Source organism: Aplidium turbinatum, chromosome 5 (genome assembly GCF_918807975.1).
Source record: "Aplidium turbinatum chromosome 5, kaAplTurb1.1, whole genome shotgun sequence".
Lineage (NCBI taxonomy): Eukaryota > Metazoa > Chordata > Ascidiacea > Aplousobranchia > Polyclinidae > Aplidium > Aplidium turbinatum.
Genome location: NC_137476.1, coordinates 35,494,163 through 35,516,027, shown reverse-complemented (window position 1 = coordinate 35,516,027; position 21,865 = coordinate 35,494,163). Strand labels below are relative to the sequence as shown.

Sequence of the window (21,865 nt, the reverse complement as noted above, 5' to 3'; positions counted from 1 at the left end):
GTGTTTCTTCGGTCATTATATACAGACGAACGGATTAGGGAACTTTATGTTAAAATTTTCCCAAGAAGAGATTATGGTTTACCGCTGTGACCATAAAAAATAAAAGACGATTCTCTGGCTAGTGTTTGTACGGAAGCACAGGCAGCATAAAAAATAAAAGACGATTCTCTGTCTAGTGTTTGGCGCAGAAGCACTTAGAAGCAAAAAAATAAAAGACGATTCTCTGTCTAGTGTTTGGCACAGAAGCACTTAGAAGCAAAAAAATAAAAGACGAAGTTGGTTAGTTGGTAGGCTAAGAAGCACTTAGAAGCAAAGAAATAATAAAAGAAGATCTTATTGGTTGGTAGTCTAAAGAAGTAAAGAAAAGTAAAGACATTTCTTCTCAGTTTGGTACAGAAGAAAAATAACTTTGACATTTATTGGCAAGAAAGAAGATTAAAGGCAATCCATCTGTGCTTGAAGATTCAAGTGGAAGAATCCAAGCAAGTTTTGTGGACGTTTGGACTTCACATACTCGTACAGCTACGGTATCGTGCATTTAAATTCTTTTTTGTATTTTTTACGGTCTTTGCAGTTAAGTTTTTTATAACTACTGTAATTTGTGTGTTTGTGTAACTTAATTTTTTAATTGTTAAATTTAGCCCTAACATTTAATATGTCTACACTCGGTGGCGACAGGGACTCGACCGCCGTCGACTCGACTGAGTTTAAGCCTGATGATGTTCTTTGCGGTCGGGCAGGCCATTCTGGGGAGGGACCCATTAACGATGAGGCTAAGTCAGTTCGAGAGGCCCGGCATCTTAGACGGGATATTTTGACTCAAATTGGGAAACTTTCTGTGGCCCTAGGTTCTTTGAGTGATAAGCAGGAACTGTTAATTTTTAGATCTAAGTTATCTACTTTAGAAGAGGAATTACGGCATTTCCATGCTCTTTTGAGTAAAATTGTTAACTCTGCAATCTTGGCAGAACTTCGTGATAGGGTAGATCCCGAATTTAACTCGTTAAAAAATAACTTCGAACAAAAAGAAAGTGAGTTGTCAGATAGGTTGGATGCTGACATACATCCTGAGGATAGCGCCTCAAATGTAAGCACTAGGATGTCTGAGAGCTCGTCACGGATAGTTGCACAAATTAACCTACAGTTAAGACGAGAGGAGCTCCAGATCCAAGCTGAGGCCGAAGCAAGAGCTGCTGAGGCCATCGCAAGAGCTGAAGCCATACGAGCTGAGGCTGCCGCACGAGCAGAGGCTGCCGCAAGAGCTGAGGCCATACGAGCTGAGGCCATACGAGCTGAGGCCATACGAGCTGAGGCTGCCGCGAGAGCTGAGGCCGACGCGAGAGCTGCTGAGGCCGAAGCGAGAGCTGCTGAGGCCGCCGCGAGAGCCGAAGCTAGAGCTGCTGAGTTCGCACTCAAAGACGCTCAGTTGAGGGCCGAACAACGTAAAGAGGTAGTTTTAGCTGAATATCGTTCTGAGTTGGGCTCCCGGCGTAGCTCTAGGAAGGGCTCTTCTAGGCATTCCAGAAGTGAACATCAATCACAGTTTAATTTACCTAACCTTTTCCACACGCCTGTTCAATCCGTAAGTGGACCTGTACAATCCACATGTTTTCCAGCTGTTTCAGGAGGTCTCGGGGCCGCGGCTAAGGATCTTCCGAAGGCTGTAGAGCCAAGGTCTGCAAATTACAACCGAACTCCTCCCCCAGAGCGTACAGGTCACGGGGCCGCCATTAGCAGTAATGCTTTGCCCCCTTCACAGTTTTCAGCGCCGCTAGTTTTTGATCGCCCAGCTACACGTAATTTGGGTGGTTGTGAGAGGCGTATCGTGTCTCCTGATTTTAACGTATGTGAGGATCGTGATCGGGCTGTGCATGTGACTGAGCCCACTCAGCCCATTAAGGGATATAGCTTGTCTTCTCCCGCTAAATCGAGTTCTCAACAGCAGGATTGCTTTTTTGAATACCAAAATAGTAGGACGTTCTTCGATAAGGCGGCCTTGATTGGTTACGATGGTAATAATATGCCATTTGTCTTCTTTAAAAATCGTGTTATGGCCTTGATGGCAGCTTCGCCCTTTAAGGGAACTCGTTTGACTTTGTTGCAAGCAGCTTGTGTTAGAACAGCTGCACAAACGATTGCTAATTTGGTTTCTGACACTCCTGGCTTGTCAGAGGAAGACAGGATAGAAATGTCGTTAGCTCGCTTGTCCCAACGTTTTGGGGTTCGTGGAGGTCTTTTCGCAGAACCAGAAATTAGAAAGTATCGCTATGGTAGCAAATTGACTTCTATCTCTTCCAGTGATTTGAAAGAGTTTAAAGATGAATTGTCGCAGTGTTTGCTTTACGCGAAAGCTTATGGTCAGCGTGATAAATTAGAAGGACGTTTTGTTTTGGATTTGGCTAAGCGACTCCCGTTTGACGCTAAGCAGCGTTATCTTGACTTTTTAGGTGATCAGTATGGTAGCACTGAGGAACCTACCTTTCAGAGTTTGTTTGATTTTGTAGTACGGGAGGAAACGCGCAAGTCGACTGATTTTAGCATTATGCTAATGGGCGATTCTGGTGAGTCGCAGCATTTTAAAAAGTTTGGCAAAGGAAAATTGCCTTCATGTCCGGTTAGGCAGACGTCGGTAAAACCCCATGATAATGTGATTTCAGGGAGTTCGCAGTACTCGACTGCTGTTGGCGCACCGCGCGGCGGTGTGGCCAGACATAGTGACATACCGGCGTGTTTTTGTTGTTCGTCACGTGGTCAAGTTGAATATCATTTTTTGTCTAATTGTAAAGAATTTTTGCGCTTGACACCTAAAGATCGGAGAGATGTCATTGTGAAAGCTGGCAAATGCTTGAATTGTTTGCGCCAGCATATGGTTAGAGACTGTAATCATGCAAATAACTGTCGTAAGTGTGGACCTACCAACGATAGGAAACACTATTTTCTTCTGCATGATTTTTATGTGACGTCACGTGATTCTCTGGATTTGGTCGGTAAAGATGAGGCTGGTGCCAGAGTTCCTGTGCGTAATGTTAAGATTGGAAATGTTAAAGCAGCCTTTAACCGCGTTACTGCTGCTCGTGTTTTGAATCCAATGACTGGCAAATCGAAGTTGGTGTATTGTCAGCATGATCCTGGTTCGCAGTTGACCTTTGTTTCGAGTGACTTGGTGTGCGAACTTGGTCTTAAACCGTATGATAAAGCGTCGTTTAAAATGGATACTCTGGCTGGTCAGAAACCTACTTGTGCTGACCTTGTTAAACTCAACATCCAGTCGTTAGAGACTGATGAACTGTTTTGTGATATAACCTCGGTGGTTAACCCAGCTTGGGCTGACGATGTTAAAACTTTACCCCATAAACAAGATTTAAGTGGTTTCCGTCATTTTCATGACGTGAATATGTTTCATTTGAATGATTGTAGTACTGTAGATGTACTGATTGGCAACGACAACGCTTATTTGATGTGTGCAAAAGAAGAGCGTGTTGGTGACAATCGTAGTGAACCGCATGCTTTGCTCACTCCTCTCGGTTGGTTGGCTTGTGGTGGTAAGTCACCCTTAGTTGAAAGCGTTGCTAAAGTGTGCAGAGTGCAGACGTCTTCAGAGTCGGATGTCATCTCTGGCTTTCAGCGTAAAATTGAATCTCGCGATATGGAAATAGCAGACTTGAATAAAGTCATTCAGGATTTGACTTTGCAAAATGAAACCTGTGAATTGTCTCGCAATGATAATTTGGCTAGAGAACTTGTCGAACCGAATATTGAGTTGAAAGGTGGTCGATTTGAGATACCTGTACCGTTGAAGGAAGATATTGATTTACCTAACAATTTTGTGTTTGCGTCAGATAGAGCTGCTGATTTAAAGAAGAAGGCTTTAAAACAATCTGAATTCCGAGGAACTTGTGTAAATGATGTAATGTCTTCTTGTCCTGACTTGTCTGCCTTGTTAAACCCTCTGGCAGATGTCTTGGCTAGATTTCGGCTTGAAAGATTTGGTTTCATGGCTGATGTGACCAAATACTTTTTTCACATTTTGGACTCTTCAATTCGTAAGCCCAATTTTATTGAACTGCTTACGTACACAGGCAGTGCCGTTCGGATCGTGAACGAACGCCCTTTGGTACCTTTGAGTGACGACCCTAGGGATTTTACTGTCATCACCCCTGCCTCACTTTTGACCCCATACTTAGACCCATACTGTGCTGTTGGGCAACCACATGATCGTGACCAATTAAGAAGGGATTATCGGTTTAATTTGTCACTTTCTCAGCAGTTTTGGAGTAAATGGATCGATTTTTACTTGCCAGGTCTTCAGGGCCGGAAAAAATGGCTAAAAATGGCCGAGAATTTGGAGCCTGGTCAACTTGTAGTGGTAGGTTCTCTCCAAGACATTGGTAAACGTGGGAAGTATCAACTTGGGAGGGTGCATGAGGTAGTTCCACAAATTAGGAAAGGGAAGCCTGTGGTTCGTAGAGCCAAAGTTGCCGTCTGCAACTATGATGAGAGTACGGGGAAAGTGAAAGTAGACTACGTGTTGAGGGATATTTCGTGCCTCGCCCCCGTAAAGAACACCTAAGTGTTAGGGTTTGAGCCTGGTTTTGTCTGCGGTGGCCGATACTTGTCTGAGCCCGGAACAGTCGGTTATTATCGCAACCATGGTATATAGCGTCATTTTTTGCGTGTACCTAATACCTATGGTACCAATTTCATGTATCATCGTGTTTATTCCGTATTGTTGTTCATTCTTTGCATGCCCTTTGTATTTGCGTATTAACTTAAACGTGAGTGATTCAAACAATTTGTGTATCATGTGTTTTTATTCATTGGCTCACAATTGTCGTCATTTCTTTTTAGTTATGCCATGTCAGACTGTCATAACTAGGGGCCGCTATGTTCCCGACAATTTTCACCAAATCAAACGTCATATAAAAACCGTTCAAGTCTACTGAATATTACGTCATGGAAATTCCTAAAGCATGTGCCAAAATTGCACCATCGTTCATAAGACCTGTTTGGACCTGTTTGGGCCTGTTTAAACAGGAAATATTACATCAGCTTAAACACCTGTTGGAATGACTTCATAATTGTCTTTCATTTATTGCGTCACAGTTACTTTCTACGTGAATTTGAGATATTGATATCTATTCTGGTCATTCGTAAAATGATTGTTTGAAAGTTGGCCGCACATTTAACTGTTGGCTTAGTGCTTGCTAGCTGGACAAAAGTTCCGTCTTTTATCCAAGTAATCTGTTGTGTAGTGACAGTTTAAGTGGTGTAGGCGTTGCACCTCCTCGTTTTCGGTAGCCTCGGGCTAATTTTACAGGAATACACTGTTTGAAAAGAAGTTCAAGTGTGTGTTTCTTCGGTCATTATATACAGACGAACGGATTAGGGAACTTTATGTTAAAATTTTCCCAAGAAGAGATTATGGTTTACCGCTGTGACCAACTCTACTGATGACTTAAATTTGGTAGGCTACTACCCATTACTCAAAATCGATCACTGGGTAGAGGCAATTATACTTATAGTGAAGTTTCTTCCCCAAAGAAACAACAGCAAGTGCGGGGGAGTGAAGTCGAACATGCAGGCTCTCGACTACGAGCCCAACGCGCTAACCACTCGGCCACTGCTGCCGACTAAGTTGGCAGCTGGTTGGCTTTTTAGGGGTTAGGGTTAGAAAGTAGTTATTTCATTGACGTGGGTTCGATTCTCACAACTGCTATTGCTCTTTTTTTTCTGTAATTACCAAATAAAGTTCAAAACAAGGATAAACTCTCTGGCTGAGTGCTAGAAGGGTCACCATTGGACGGTAGCCTCTTACAGGCGCGGATCTAGGAGTTTTTTCGGGGGGGGGGGCCAGAAAATTTGAAAATCAATTAAAAAGAAAGAAAAAGATAAAACAGATATGAACAATGATACTACGGCATTAGCGTAGCCAGCAATTTTGAAAGGGGGGGTTTTGATGGCCGGCGGGCGAAGCCCGACGGCGTCTTCGCCAAAGACGACACCCAGCGGCGGGGAGTCTGGGGGGCACCCCCCAGAAAATTTTGAAAAATTACTTTGAATTTGGTGCATTCTGAGAGCATTTTCAACAAAAGTGTGGGTACAAATATTCCTGTGAAATGGTGCTGTCTGGTGGCTTAGCAAAAGGATAAGATCATGTTTTCTTCGGCATTTTTTGGTAATAGGCTAAAGGTAAGTCTCTATGTTTTCTTGTTGCTAATTCCTGGGTGAGATATTTGAATGTTTAGTATTGGCAAAACTCGCTCTTTTAATGCAGTTTCGTTTAAAATTAGGCAAACTTTGTTTTAGAGACATAGAGACTGAAAGCATCATTCTCAATATCGTGATGTCACACGCATGCCAAAGGGGGGGGGGGGGGGGTGTAACCCCCAACCCCCTTGGCTACGCCACTATACTACCACATATACGATATGCCATAAAATAGACATTAAAAGAAACAGCCATTTTCATCAATTATTGTGAATGTTTAAAAAATACATTTTGCTTTAAGAATAAAAATTGTTAAGCATGCATAGTAAACTTGAAATCTGGTTTAAAACCCGGTATGTAGTGTCCATGACCAATTGGATGTTTGTATGTTTGCAGGCATATACGGCAATTGATTGAAATTATAATGAAGGCTAAAAACTATAAAACAGCCATTCAAGGTTTCAGATTGTTTCAACTGATGTCATTTGGTTCAGCGTTGGTTTCAGCTGAGTCAGCTCCAACAAATGTTGCTATTAAAATGCATTTGGAGTTGTATAAAAGAAAATAACGGAGTCTGATGGATGGATGATTTCAACCATAATAATAACAAAAAATTATCCCCTCCCCTCCCCCCCCCCGGATAAGTTAAGTCGGCCGTGGGACTAATATCAGCTGTTTAGACGCATATCAAACGATTTGATGCGGATACATAGAATTTCAACAATACTTCCTCACAACATTTCGGGGGGGCCCGGGCCCCCTGGGCCCTCCCCATAAATCCGCGCCTGGCCTCTTATAACATGTTCTGATTGGTTGGCGGTGTCATTCTAGTCATTTGCAGTGGCAGAATTTTTTCTTGTTAAAGTGGCTACCAAGCAAACTAAGTTAAAACACAGTGTAAACGCCTGGCTCGTAGTTCAGGCAGACTGTGGTTCAGGGTTGCCAAACCAAAAAATCATATTGAAATAAACTATATATATTCATATTGATAAAAAATTCAACATGTGCTAACAGCGAAAATATATTTTTCAAAATTTGATCAATAAAATATCACAAAACCTTTTCAAAGCCAAATGAGTGGGGGGGGGGGGGGGGGGTGATTTTGCATTGATTACCCCCCACTCCAATTAGTGGGGGGGTGATCACCCCCCCTTGGATAGAGCCCATGACCTCAGCGCTTGGCAATACCAACATGAGTCTCCTACAAGTCAGCAGTTGTAAACCGAGCAAGCGACAACTCAGCTAACAACATTTCAGCAAGAGGCTGAAGTTGGCTAATGAAAAAGCTGTGCAAGTAACAATTGAGCAAGCCAAAACTTGTCGTGTCGCAAGTCAGCAAATTCAGTTTTGAAAGCAATGACCAAGCAAATCCGCTGCTCGGTGAAAATCTTATTTGCTGACTTGAACAGTTGCTGAAATGTAATTGCTGAGTTGAAGCACTTGCTGAGTTGTCGTATGCTGAGTGGTAGGCTACGAGTACGACTACCTACCAACATTGCATAAACAATATTACATTGATACCAGGTGCACACTTCAAATGTATGTAGAGTTTAAACCTTGCACCAAAAAAACCCTCAAAACTTGAAAAAACTTGAGCTAAAAACTATAAAAATATGCTTTCTACATCATCACAAGAAACACTTTCTATGCATGTAACTTGCCAACATTTTTTTGCAACCAGAAAAAGCAGGTCAAGTTAACGCAAACAACTGGATCTGTTTCCACAGAACAGAAGTAAAGATATTAATAAAAAAAAGTGGAGCTGCCATGTTTCACACAAGATCGTGCAAAGAAAATATTTTGCCAGCTTGCATGGCAGGTTTTGAGTTTGGAAAGCTTTCAAATAAATGAATATAGGTGTTCCCGACAATTATTCACCAAATCAAACGTCATATAAAAACCGATATGGTCTATTGAATCTTAGCGTATTACGTGATGAAATTTTTCCTAAAAAATGAGCCAAAATTGCACCATCGTTCGTAAGACTTGTGTCAAACCTGTTTAAACATGAAATATTGCATCAGCCTCTTTGAACACCTGTTTGAATGACTTCATAATTGTTTTTCATTATTGCGTCACAGAAACTGCTGACGTGCTTTTGAAATATTGCAAATCATTCTGGTCATTCGTAAAATTGTTTGTTGGAAGTCGGTCGCATATTTAACTGTTTGCTTGGTGCTTGCTAGCTGGAGAAATTTTCCGTCTTTTATCTAAGTAGTTTGTTCTGTAGTGACAGGTTTTAGTGGCGTACGGTGTTGCGTTCCATTTTCGACAGCTTTGAGGCTATTTTTACAGAAATAAAATTTTGAATAGACGTTTCAGAAAAGTGTTTCTCTTTCGGTCATTACATACAGACGAACGGATTCGGGAATCTTATGTTACAATTTTCCCACGAAGAGATTATGGTTTACCGCTGTGACCAATAGGCTATTATGATTGGTTTGAGATTATATACTTCAGCAGTAGCATTTTAAATGTATGTAAAATTAACATGACACAGTTGCATAAACAAACTAAATATATTTTTTTATTTTGGGGCGCAACTGCATCATTTTAATTTGGGTACTTTTATAAAAGTAAGCAAACAAAGCTAAGCAACACTACAACATTAACATTACATTTAACACTTAACAGGTATAACATTTTTTTTTGTTAAATGTTGTGTTGTTGCTTAGCTATGTCCGTTTATGGTTGACAAAGTACTGTAACCTCTCCACCCGAATTGTCTTATAAAATTATTTACCAGATTTATATAAATTCATAACTTATTTTGTAGTTGCCCAAATCAAGATGATGCATTTATGGATATTATGAAAAAAATTAAAGACTTTGTACATTTTAATGCCGAGGCAACTGCATCATGCCAATTTGGGCAGTTTTATAAATAGACTGTGATCAGATCAGTGGCGAAGCTATGGGGTGGACCGCCCCGGGCGGCACGTCTGGGGGCGGCACTTTCAGACAGGACGTGCATTTTCGTTACAGCTGTATAGGGAAAACTTGAAAGGGAAAACACTTGCAACAAAATATTAGAGCCGAAGGGATATGTAGCTCTTGTTGAATGAATAAGTGAATGAAGTTTACTGTAATCGCACTTTATGTTTATAAAGTTGTCCATTGGTAATTGATAATGGAATGTTGCCAACAATTTACGTGAAATCTATTTACTTCAGTAATTCAATAAAATATAAAGCTGATTTTGATTATAATCTTGGTATTGCCATTGGTGATTGGGTAGGCTATCAGTACTATTAGCTGATAATATTTCTTGATTTTCAGTGAAGTAGGGAGTTACCTTGTTTTTACACATCGTTGCTGAATACTGATTAACCATAGTAATCTACTGCTGCTGCACTATACAGTACAAACATTTCAGTAAATGATTTTACCGTATAACGCTATAAGGCAGTGTCTATGGAGTTTACAGACGCTTCATGTTTAAAATCGATTTCACACGATCCACGCTTAACCCCCCACAAAAACAAGTCAGAAAATCTTGAATTCTACTTACGCGAAGCTATAATCCTATCGCTGTGTAAGTTAGACTGGTTTTGCAGAGCTCCGCAGTGCATTTTTTCAGATTTAGATTTTTTATTAATTGCTGTAACAATATACTACCTACTGTATTATTGTTACTGATGCCATGCCGCACTGGATTTCACTTTTGGCCACATAAACCGGCCTTGTATCCTGAATTATATATTTTAAATACAGGGAGAGGGAGAGCAGAACACTATGTTTATTAACTGTTGTAATAAATAACTTTGCTATACCGTCACTAGAATGTGGCTGTTAGATTGCGAAAAGTGAAAACATTGCGCAGTAGCATGGCTAAAGTCTACTTAAAGATGATTTTGCTGCATTTGCAACCTTGTAATTTGTGCGCTTGCTCATTTTGTATTCGTTTTACAGTTGATAGGAATAAGCTTCTATGTGATTCTATCCATATTTTATTTTAAAGTATTGTAAGTATGTAAAAATTAACGGAAAAATTATAAAACTTACCTTGCGAATAAGTAAAGAAAGTTCAATGTGCAAAAGAAGAAAACGTCTATATCATTACATTGGACGCAACTATTCATATTACACTATATTACACAGTCTAGTAGAAACGAATTAAATGAATTTTTCTGCCGTTATGTTTTTAATACGTTACAAAATTCCTACTATCCTTTATTAAGCAGAGGCGGAAACATGCTCTTCAAATTTGGGTAGCCTTGTAAAAGGTTACAAATTGATTATTTTAATTCTGCAGCAGTTTTTGTGCTTTTGCATTCAGTGGCCTATATTATTAAATTATAATGGTACGTTCGTCTGACTTTACACCGCAAATAGAAAAAAGCACGTTGCGTATTGCAGTGCTGATAAAAAAAAAAACGCATTTCATTTTCACATGCTTTTTTTTGAAGGGGCGGCAAAATCTGATCCCGCCTCGGGCGGCACATTCCCTAGCTACGCCACTGGATCAGATAGTTTCATATTTTTTGTTGCCCAAATCTAAACGATACAGTTATGTAAATGGAAAAAATTAATGAGTTTGTTCATTTTGGGGAAAATGCCTCATGCTAATTTGGGCAGTTGCATAAACAGACTAATCAGTTTCATCAGATAATTTCATGTTTTCAGCTGCCCAAATCAACACGATGCATTTGTGAAAATTAATAAAATTAGCTATATAGCAAATTTTGCGTTTTGATTTGGGCACTTTCACAAAAGCATTAGAGACATATTTTGGTGGCGGCCCAAATTGGCATGATGCAGTTGGTTAAATGCATTTCGTACTACAGTTTGATCACCATGCAATACAATTACATCAATAAGGGTGTGCCAAATGAAAATTTTACGGCACATTTCTTATGCAAATAAGAGGCTGTAGGCTACTTAGTTTGATAGGTAAAAGATATTAATTTATAGTTTTTCTTAATTCATGCAATTTTCTAGCTTTCCATATAGCAATTTTTGCCCTAAAAATTGCAAGATTTTGCCCGAATTTGCAACGTTTTGCAACAACAGGGGGGGCGGTTGCCCCCCCTGGCTCGTACGGCTATGTCAACACGAAATGAAAATGTTTATTCTTTTGAAATGAAACCAGGACATTGACTTTTGGGTCGATACCAATAATTCATATCGGACAGCTCTAGTTATTAGCCTGCATAATGCTCACTGTATTTGTGACGCAACAAAAATAAAACAAGCAACGAATTCTGGAATTAATCACAAATCATTGTGGCGACAGATAACGGATCCGTTTGAAAATTTAAACTTTTCATTCCAATCTTTAGTAACGTATTCTTTCGGATGAACAGAATCTCTATAAGGGAACCCCATGTAATGTACAGCTACCGTAGGTCTAATGGTTTGAACGCATTGTCTGGGCATTCCAATTTTTTCACGCAATATTCCAGTTATCCAAACATCGTCCATTTTGATTACATGTTGAGTCCTGGAAGCTTCCCATAACATACTGGCAACTTTCACGGAGGTAGTGTACATTCCTCCTAGGCAATAGTCCGGCCAATGTGACCAAATGTATTCTCCATATGAAAGATAATATTTTGATTTTTTGTCTCGAATAGGCGTATCACCTATTCGAGAGTTGTACATGCAAAGTATAGGAAATTCTGTCCACTTTTCTTCAGCAACTAATTGTCGATATTTATCAATAGCTTCTTGGACTCCTCCAAGACTTACAAGAAAGTCATCATCAGCAGAAGAGTAAAAATAATCATCTGGAAGATTTTCACTCGCCCATTGCATCCCAGCTAAGGTTTTGTAAGTGACATCTCTGTAAAGTTACATTATAAATAAATTACATAATGCACCCACAAAAACATAGGGCTTTATTAAAATATGCTACACTGCTTATAGCTACCCTGCATAATTTATCTGAATTAAATGTGGAGTTTCCAGTGTACAATTTTCAATTTTTTTACAAATAGCTCTCAAAAGTCTTCATTTCTTGACATGTTTGAAAGTCCTTATGTTGCATCAATTTTCTTCGAACAGAATAATTTGCTTGGGACCTAAAGGAGGCTTTAAGTGATATACCGCGCTCAAGTCCAACAAAGATTTTTAAGATGTCATAATGACACTGCCTAAAAATGTTTGTTTGGCGTAATCTTTATCCTCAGATTAAAAAAACCTTTAAATGCTTCATAGTTTTTCATGGAGTCTTCATAGTTTTTCAATCATGTAGACTCCATGAGAAGCTTTGAATCACTGACGCATGGCAAGTATCCGAGATTGACAGAACAAACTTTTCATTTGTTGTTGACGTGTTGTTGTCTGTGAAATATCCTATAGGGGCCGGCGCCGCTAGATGGAGGGTTGACATTGAAATGTGTTGCTCAAACGCACACGTCTATCGAAACAAAGAAGCTACTGCTGTGTAATAATAACCAATGTAATCCACAACAGCAAATGCCATGTGGTTACCCAAAGATAGTTCTACCAATTCAACAAACGTATTCTCCAGAAATTTACTTTTGATATCATCGGTTTTAAAATTAACTGAATGAAGGATCTTCAGCATTTACTATCACAAATCCCAATACAATAAATGCAAGTTATTTCAAACAATGAAGACATTTGAAACGATGTTAATGTGTGGCAATGAAAAGGAAAGCATGAATCTGCAGGTGATGGATTTTGTGTCAAAACGAGGTGTAATGTGTTTGGCTACCACATATTTTTGACATTATAAACAATAACGATAACCTATAAACTATAAATAGCCTAGCCTATAAATTGTATAAACGATAGCCTAGCCTACAATGATTAAGGCTTTTAAATCAGTTCAATTCAATTTATTTTGCTTTGTCGGAAAACAACAGCAATGATAAAGTTACAAATAGTGAACGGGAACAAAACCAACAAAAGGAAAAGGTGGCAAAACTAGAAAAGTTTAAAACGTGCATGCGATGCAAATTTAAAGGTTACGTACACGAAAGTAATTTAAGCACGGCCACCAAACCTAACAGTTTAAAGTAGATGAATTAGTTGGAAGCAGGCCCGGATTTAGGGGGGGCAGAGGGGGCAGTTGCCCCCGGGCCCCCCGACTTTTGAAGGGCCCCCTAAGTAGAAAAAAATGTGATTTTGTGTTATTTTTTTCCTTTTGGCCTTTAAAGTTTCTGCAAAATGCTGTGCAGTACTGGACTGATGCTCTGTAGACGTCGTCGTCGTCAGCGTATGCTCAAATTCTATGAATGGAGACAAAGGACCAGATGAACTTCAATTCGCTTTTAATTCCAATTCATACACAGCATGAATTTGTTGTATATCCGGATTTCGAGCATTTAGCTCTCTTCAGTACAACTTTTGAATTGCGAATGAACAACACTACAAATGAACTGGTATTTATAGCGAAAAAGGTTCCACGTTGACAGCGATGGCATTGCAAAACAACGTCAATCACTGCCAACGCGGAGCAAACAATTTGGACAGTGGCGAAACGGTTGAACGAACAATGGATAAAGGCCTACGAATAAAATTAACACGTGGAGAAACTTGCGTTAACAATATCGACGTGGAACTTCATTGCGCTAGTTTAACGTCTTTGCGGACTGTAGACGTAGAGATGGTTTTTCGCGCCCTAGGCGCGAAAATTTTTTTTGCACGGGGGCCCCCCGATCTAAAAGTGCCCCGGGCCCCCCATCAGATAAATCCGGCCCTGGTTGGAAGAACCAGTTGGCTCTACATACCTAAAGCAACTGGAGGTGTGCCAGTTGATGAAACCATGCGGGGACGACTGAACCTTACAACCAATATAAAAAAGAAAAATCAACAACACGAGCATTTAAGAATAAACAATGAACATACGGCATATTATTACATATTAAACATATTACATATTATTTACATATTAAACATATTATTTACATATTAAACATATTACATATACAAAATACTATGTACAGTGCATCGTTTTAAGTGAAATGGAGTGTTCGCAGCAACGACAGTTGTGGATGTTGAATAGGAATTGATAACTGATGGGTACAGGAATTTAAATTAATTAACGTATTATTTAAGCATGATATTAAACTGATGATCATGAATGATGAAAAATGTAGTAAAGATGATATAAAAATGGTCTAGATGGCATGCGGGTAAAATCCATATGCAAACACATTTTTTTTTATGCCAACAAGCAAAAGTTATTGCAATACTAGCTTACTTTGTTGAATTGATAACTTACTTGTATTCGTCAGAAGAATTTATTTGCAAAATGTCTCCATATCGCTGGATTTCTTCTTCCAATAAGTTTTGATTTCGTTGAGATGTTATTCCAACTACAAACACAATGGCAAGCCTACCGCCATTGATATAGCTCAGTGACGCCCACGTGCGGCGTAGAATTTCACGATTTCGAAAATTAAATGTAGCAGACTTGACAAAAGTATACATTGCCCAAGTAATAGCTGAAAGTGAAACAAGATAAAATAATTGTAATTAAATTATCTTATAATATAAGCAAAAGCTAGATATGAGTAATAAAATACTTAAAAAACCTTGATGTACGTTGTACACCTGAACGCTAATCAACAACAATAAGGCATTTTATCATCACATGCAGTTTTTAAATACTTGACAAATCATGTACTGCCAAAAACGTTCGTAATGGATTTTTTGTGAAATAATTTACGCATTGTTGCTTGGTTTTGTTGATTTAACGACATAAATTATCAAAACTAAATACTCTGGTACAATAATTTTTGTCATTGGCTACCGCGCATGCAAGCGTTTCTTCTCAATACGTCAAACTAGAATATGGAAAGCCTGGAATTATTTATATTGGCAATTCCGAATGGTTTGTTTTAGAGATGTTGGGAAAGATCATATATTTGAGACATAAATTTGAGCACAGGCCATTGCTAATGCCTGAGCTCCATTGGCCTACAGAGACTTTGCTCCAACTTTCCCCAATCCTTAGGTGGAAAAGTGGATTGGGTATTTAAGATGCAAAAGCAGAGAAAGTGCTTGTATGAAATTGGGCTCATTCCAGCTACGTTTTCCCTTAGACAAAAACATTTCGTTGTACTTTTGAGTTACAAAACTTATCCCTTTAAAGATGAGATATCAATTTGAGGTAACTTTTCACGTTCGTTCAATGAAACGACAATAGTAATAGTATTTTATGACCGTTTCTTGCGCTTAGTTCGGAGTTTTTTAGCCAGTTTTCAAAAAGTGTTTTCTCATGAGTGCACTGTGCAGTGTGCACTGCATAGCAATAAACTAGCAACAGGGTTGGAAACCTCTTAACTTGTATTTGTGGTTTGAATAAAAGCGACTCACGTTTTCCTTTCATGCATTTGTTCAATAAAAAAGAGGAATTGAAGTCTTTAGGAATTATCAAATATGAGATTTTGTTTCTTATCGTCGTGTTATTGCCGCAATGTGACAGACTTTTGATGGGTGCAAAGATTCTGTGAGTAAAAATACTTAGAGTTAATAATTAGTTATGCATCAACATTAAACATTTAAAAATAAAGAACGTTTTTATTTTTTAAAATAAGCTAAATTAATACAGTATATTAGTTAAGTTATATTAGTGGCTTAGCGGAACTCATTTGATTGGAGGGGGGAGAGAGGGGGCGCACTTCAGAAGCAGAATTATTTAACTCGACATGAAAATTTAGCTTCTGACAATTTTGGTTTATAACATTTTAAATTTTACCTATCCAGACATCATTTTTGAATCATCCCCACCACCGATGTGCCCGGAATGTCGCTGCAATAATTTACAGCTAGGTATGAGCTGATGCATTGGACTACTCAACGTCCGCTACACAAACGAGCGGTTGATGACAGTCTAGTTTTGCTTCATTCAGCTCGGCTATGCCTATAAATAACAAAAGCATAGCTTAAAGTAGGCGAAAAAATTAGAAATTGCGATACCAGCTACACATTTTTTTTTACTGAACACGCATCACAGAAGGCATCTTGGTTATAAGTTAATTTTTGTTATTAGAACAAAAATTTATGTTTTCCTTGACCGAAGGATGATCATGATGTCATAAATAAGGTTTGTAAATACTTGGTTGGTAACATTGTTTTAAAAACACTAATTTCACTTAGTGAAGTATTCTTGAAATGTCACTGCTATTTCTTGTTTTGCGTTCGAGTTTTTAAAACAGAAACGTTTTAAGTGAATGAATAGTGCAATTTAAGTGACTGCTGGTGACCCCCATACCCCAGACACCACTGATATTTCATAATTCAGAAAACAAACAAACCAACCTTACAAAATTGTTTTTTTGAATAATAATAAAGTACTATAGCATCAGAATCATTGAGGGGCACGTGTCTCTTAGACGCAGGGCTGGATTAAGAGCACTGTAGGCCTATAGCGGTTTACTAGAGAAGAGCTTAATTTCCCAAACCAAGCTGCAAAAAGTAATAAAAATGTATACATGAAAAATTGAAATTATTTACTGCAAAATAACTAAAACATAACATAAAAACATGTATTAAATGTACCATTAAGTGTCATAGACTCATAGTGTATTTTACTCATTGTGCCTTACAGCTAGAAAACGTATGAATGATGTTATCGACATTCAAACCTCTAACAACATCACTCTCTATGCTTAAAAGTGATAGCGCAGAGAGGCGTGTATCTGACATTGTTGAACGTAGACAGTTCTTAACTCGTTTAAGTACGGAAAAAGATCGTTCTCCGCTACAATTGGTGATCATGAAAGTCAAAAACAAGCGTATAGCTATTTCAACATTTGGAAAACTCTCAGTGATCTTTGTCCAGGGCCCACAAGAGGGGTGGACAACCGGTGCATTGCACCGGGGCCCGGTGAGTTCAAGGGGGCCCGACAAAATGTCTAAATTTACGCGATAAAAAGATTGATTTCAACGATTTGCATAAAATATTGTTTTTATATTAGTTCCGTATGTCGAATGGGGCCCCCCTCATGGGTAGCCTATGCCCTTTTTTAGAACTACAAAATTTTCATTTTTTTGCGTTCAAGGGGCCGATAAAATGTTTAAATTTGCGTATTAAGGTCAATTTTGCCTAAAATGTTTTTTTATTTTGAAGTTGGTATTTCTCAGGGATATTTAGAGAAGGGGATATAAAGGCTCGCAGCGATTGCCTTATTCTCATGAAACTACCAGGGCGGTAGTTTGTAGTGCTTTAAACATGTGGTTCTTTTTAAAATCGTAGAAAGTTTTGTAGTGCAGCTGGTACAATGAGCCACAGAAGACAGTTAGCAAATGTTACGTAGAGCATATTTAAAGAATACTTGTTTACAAAGACAGTTGAAAAGTTATCAGTAAGCTGTTTTTTTTTAACAAAGCCTTTGCAGTAAGCTAGATGTAAAGTAAGTATATGGGTAGCCTAATTGAATTAACAAGCAACCATGAGCATGCTGTGAGTGTGAATGTGAATATCCAGGCCTGATGCTAATAGTGCAATGCAAGTTATCATAACAATATTTATAAACTACTATCGGTGCCAATTGTCATTTTACGATAAACACAGATTATTTACGATAAACAAAAGCCCTTCTATTGTCAGACGTAATAAAAGTCTTCGTATCCCCTTCTTTAGATATCCCTGGTATTTCTTAATGTCATGAACAATAGCAATGCATTCATCCTAAGTTTTCTACCCTAGTTTCTGCAGATTTTAAGGTCAGAAATGGTATTGTATGTTAATGTAAAGCTGTAAGCATACATATGCAATGCTATGTCAGCCATGTCGGATAGTATTGCAACTTTTATCTTCGAAATGACTGATTTTACCCACTTGTTGCCATGGTTACAATCAGGTGTTGCCAGAGTTAGGATTAAAGTTAGGAAGGATTAGAGTTAGGAAAGGATAGGGTTTTGATCTTTGCCCAGGACTAAATAAAATTTCCAAAATACAAGTTTTTGTTTTCAACAGCTATAAACTTTTCCTCAAATTAGGGCAGAATTCCATATCTGACAACGCTATTGAGGCTATATTTAGTTTACACTATGTAGTGTTTTAGCATTTTACAGCATTTTATCTTTGTGTATAACTAGTGTGTATCTGTGAATTTAAAGTTATATTTACAATAGTGCATTGTTTGTGAAATAATGGAGTGTTAATACTTTAACCTAATTTATCCTTTGTAAAAACGCGCACCGCAAATTTTGCTAGTGATTGGTGAGATATCACGCAACATGTCGCGCTGTGAGGCCCGGCAGCAACATCTGCACCGGGGCGCAACTTTCTAAAAGGTACCATTAAAAAATCCCCTTTGAGCAACAAAGGAAAAAGGCAAATAATATCTAAAGTAACTCGTCGGCTTGCAACTGGCTAATTTGGTGTGGAGGGTTAAGGCGGTGGTAGTCACTAGTCATTGCATTGACGTGGGTTTGATTCCCACCACTGCTATGCTCTTTTTTCTTCCGCGATTACCAAACAAAGTTACGAAGGGGATTTTTTAATGGTACCTTTTCGAAACTTGCCACCGGGGCCCGGCAGGGCTCTTGGAGGCCCTGTCTTTGTCTAAATGATTATTCTATACAGCGTAATTGGTTTTGGAAACAAAAGCAAATTTTAGTGTCGAATTTGAAGCAGATGAAAAAGATTTTGGAAAGAAACAAATGGATAGGCCTAATAGGTATCCATGGTAATATTCTACCTAATGACACTTCAAACTCCAATTTTGGTAAAAGTGGCGCTTACATGGTTTTAGAAATGGGCTCTTCATATGTAGGCTATTGACTCAACTCAGCCATTCGTTTTTAGGCAAAAACTGTACTGTAGCCTACTGGTCTACTGGATCTGTATCACTATCAGCCTTACAAATTTAAACCTTAAAAAAATTGAGAGCAGAATTTTTCCAAGACCTAAGGCCTTGGAAAATTAGCCTTAGTAGCCTTAGTAGCCTAATGGTTAATCTGGCCCCTGCTTAGACGCTACACTACTGAGTTATATTAGTTACACTTCTATGCTTTGAAGTTTTTATTTTATCTTGACAGCATAAAAAAAGAAAAATATTAAGATCAAAAAATGAAACAAAACTTCGCTTGTGTAAATATTGTATTTTGGACTTTGGAATGAAGTCGACACAATATTAATCTTTCCACATTTGTATTCTACGTATCTTTACAAAATTGAACACCAAAAGTATCTTTTCTAGCAACAAAAATAAGAAATACCACAAGTTTTTCTTACCATGACGTTTAACAGCATTTGTATTAATTCTATTGCTGGTTTCATTTGAAACAGAACATCGCAAAGCCAAAAAATTACTTTTATCAACTTAACTTAACAACAATTTATTTCACTAAAAGATTCTTATTAAAAAACAAACTGCAAGTCTTGTTTATGCCAAAGGTTTGTATACAGGTTACTTACATTATTATCATAGACAAGCTTATATGATAGATTCTGATTTGATTTATATTGACCTTGTCTCACCTTTTTTTGGAGTCAATGTTAATCAGGTTGTGTGAAATCAATCGAATGTAATACATGATCATAAGCACCCCAAAGCACAACACAAATAATTTGAATACTCCAAATAGCTTCATGGTATTGTGTGAGTTCCAATGTCCAATGAAAAAATTCTTGTTGCTTAAGCTTGTCGATGTATTTGATAACTTTATGGATTGTCAAAGTTTTTGTCATTATTTTTCCAACACTACAAACAGTTTATAAACAGGTTATTTCATGTTGTTTATTTTTCCAAAACTGTACATTTATTTTTTCATTTGTTTTTTCCAAAGCCACACTACATTCATAAACAGGTTATAATCTTAAAATATATTCTAAACTAAGCAATCAAAAAATAAAGAGCGCAAAATGTAGACACTAAACTCATGTTTAACAAACGTATCAAAAACTATACTGACTTCATCTTCAGTGCTATAAAAATATTTATCAAATATGAAATATAACCTAAAATATTGAAAATAGGCTATGCTAGTATGCTATACAATACTGTAGATTTAGGCACTGAAGATGAAGACAGTATAGTATGAGTTTAATATCTAAGTTTTAGGCTCTCTAGTTCTTGATGAGAATTTCCTCAGCTTTCTGCCTATTTATATATTTAAAACAGATTAACTTTAGCGGGTTTAACATGATGTATTACACACACAAATATAACATAATTAAAATAAGCTCAAACGTTTTTGACGTGTATGTGTGTCCTCATCAGAAATTACATAAATCTGCAATATACATAAAATGAAAATTGTAAGGTAAATTTGACTTTGCATTATAACTGTAACTGTATACTAACGACACTCCAGACTGAAAAGCACAAACTGAACGTACAAACATCACTTGTTCAGTTTGTGCTTTTCAGTCTGGAGTGTCGTTACAGTTATAATGCAAAGTCAAATTTACCTTACAATTTTCATTTTATGTATATTGCAGATTTATGTAATTTCTGATGAGGACACACATACGTGTCGAAAACATTTGAGTTTACTTTAATTATGTTATATTTGTGTGTGTAATACATCACACCTCCACGCTCCGTGACTTCATACCCGACGCCGATCCCCGTCCACCAGGGATGTCCCTCGCAAGGCTTGCGTGGGTCAGGCTTAACCGCCTGCGAACTGGCGTCAGCCGCTTTCGTTCGGACATGCACAAGTGGGGCCTGGCTCTTTCATCAGAATGCGAGTGTGGTGCCACGGAACAGATCGCAGACCATGCCATCCACCACTGCCTAACCCACCGGCCTCCACACGGTGCGCATGGTCTGAGGGTCCTGGACGACGAGACAGCTAAGTGGCTGAAGATTTCCTGCCCTCCAATCTAGCCTGGAAAGATTGCTCATACGCCATCATCATCATCATGCTAAACCCGCTAAAGTTACTCTATTTTATTTCACTATGGTTCAATAAAGCAAACTCTCTATCAAAGATTTTATATATTTTTGTGTTAAAACTCATATCATCAAATCTGCTTTACCTCTGTAGTTTTAATGTTTTATACTAATTGTAACAATTATAATTTTTCTAATTAATTTGCTTTTAAATACAATTTTTTCACATTTTTATCACTTTGACAACCTTTTTGGTGAAATAATAATTGCATTTAAATCGCCAAAAATTTGCTTCATTTTTAACTTTTGTAGAATCTTTGAAAATTGAAACTGGAATTGAATGATCAAAGTTTATTTGAACAGAAGTAATATGTTTGTGTTTTATTATATTTAATTATATCTCTATCTTTATTTAATTTGTTAATGAATCCGCACGATCACACTGAGCCGGTTTCCTGTAATTTTTACTTTGCTGAGTCTTTTATGACATCACAACTAAGTTTTCGAATGCGAGATTCTCAATAAAAAGAGTTCGGAAAATTTATTATAACTTTTATGAATTTTTTTGTGTGTTGTAAAATTTACATCTCCCTTGTTGCACTTGGAAGTGTTGATTGTAGGCCTATTTTTACAATCAACAAAATAAAAAGTTTTCTTTTTACTCTGTCTTTTCTAGGTTTGATGGCTGTACATTTGATGTTTCCCAAACACTGTTTTATGGTAAATTGTAAGATAAAATTGGCAATTCTAATTGGCAGTAAAATTACGTTTTGCTGGAGTCTGAAATCAAAAATTAAATTAATCCTCATTGGCTATTACATCACTCTCAGAAACCATCTTTTCAAGACAACTTTTCACTTTCACTTTACTACGCTGAAGAGATCGGAAGATCG

General features: G+C 37.9%; 1 protein-coding gene across 1 annotated transcript; it reads right to left on the bottom strand.

The window, feature by feature from the left end:
* Positions 1-11,378: 11,378 nt before the first annotated feature.
* LOC145770623 (beta-1,4-mannosylglycolipid beta-1,3-N-acetylglucosaminyltransferase brn-like) lies at positions 11,379-19,880 on the bottom strand. The gene is made up of 4 exons (XM_082582313.1): positions 19,613-19,880; positions 15,499-15,629; positions 14,402-14,624; positions 11,379-11,992 (listed from the first exon to the last, which is right to left on the bottom strand). Exons 1-4 carry the CDS (start codon positions 19,723-19,725, stop codon positions 11,422-11,424), a joined length of 1,038 nt encoding a protein of 345 aa, XP_082438439.1. The 5' UTR covers positions 19,726-19,880; the 3' UTR covers positions 11,379-11,421.
* Positions 19,881-21,865: the final 1,985 nt, after the last annotated feature.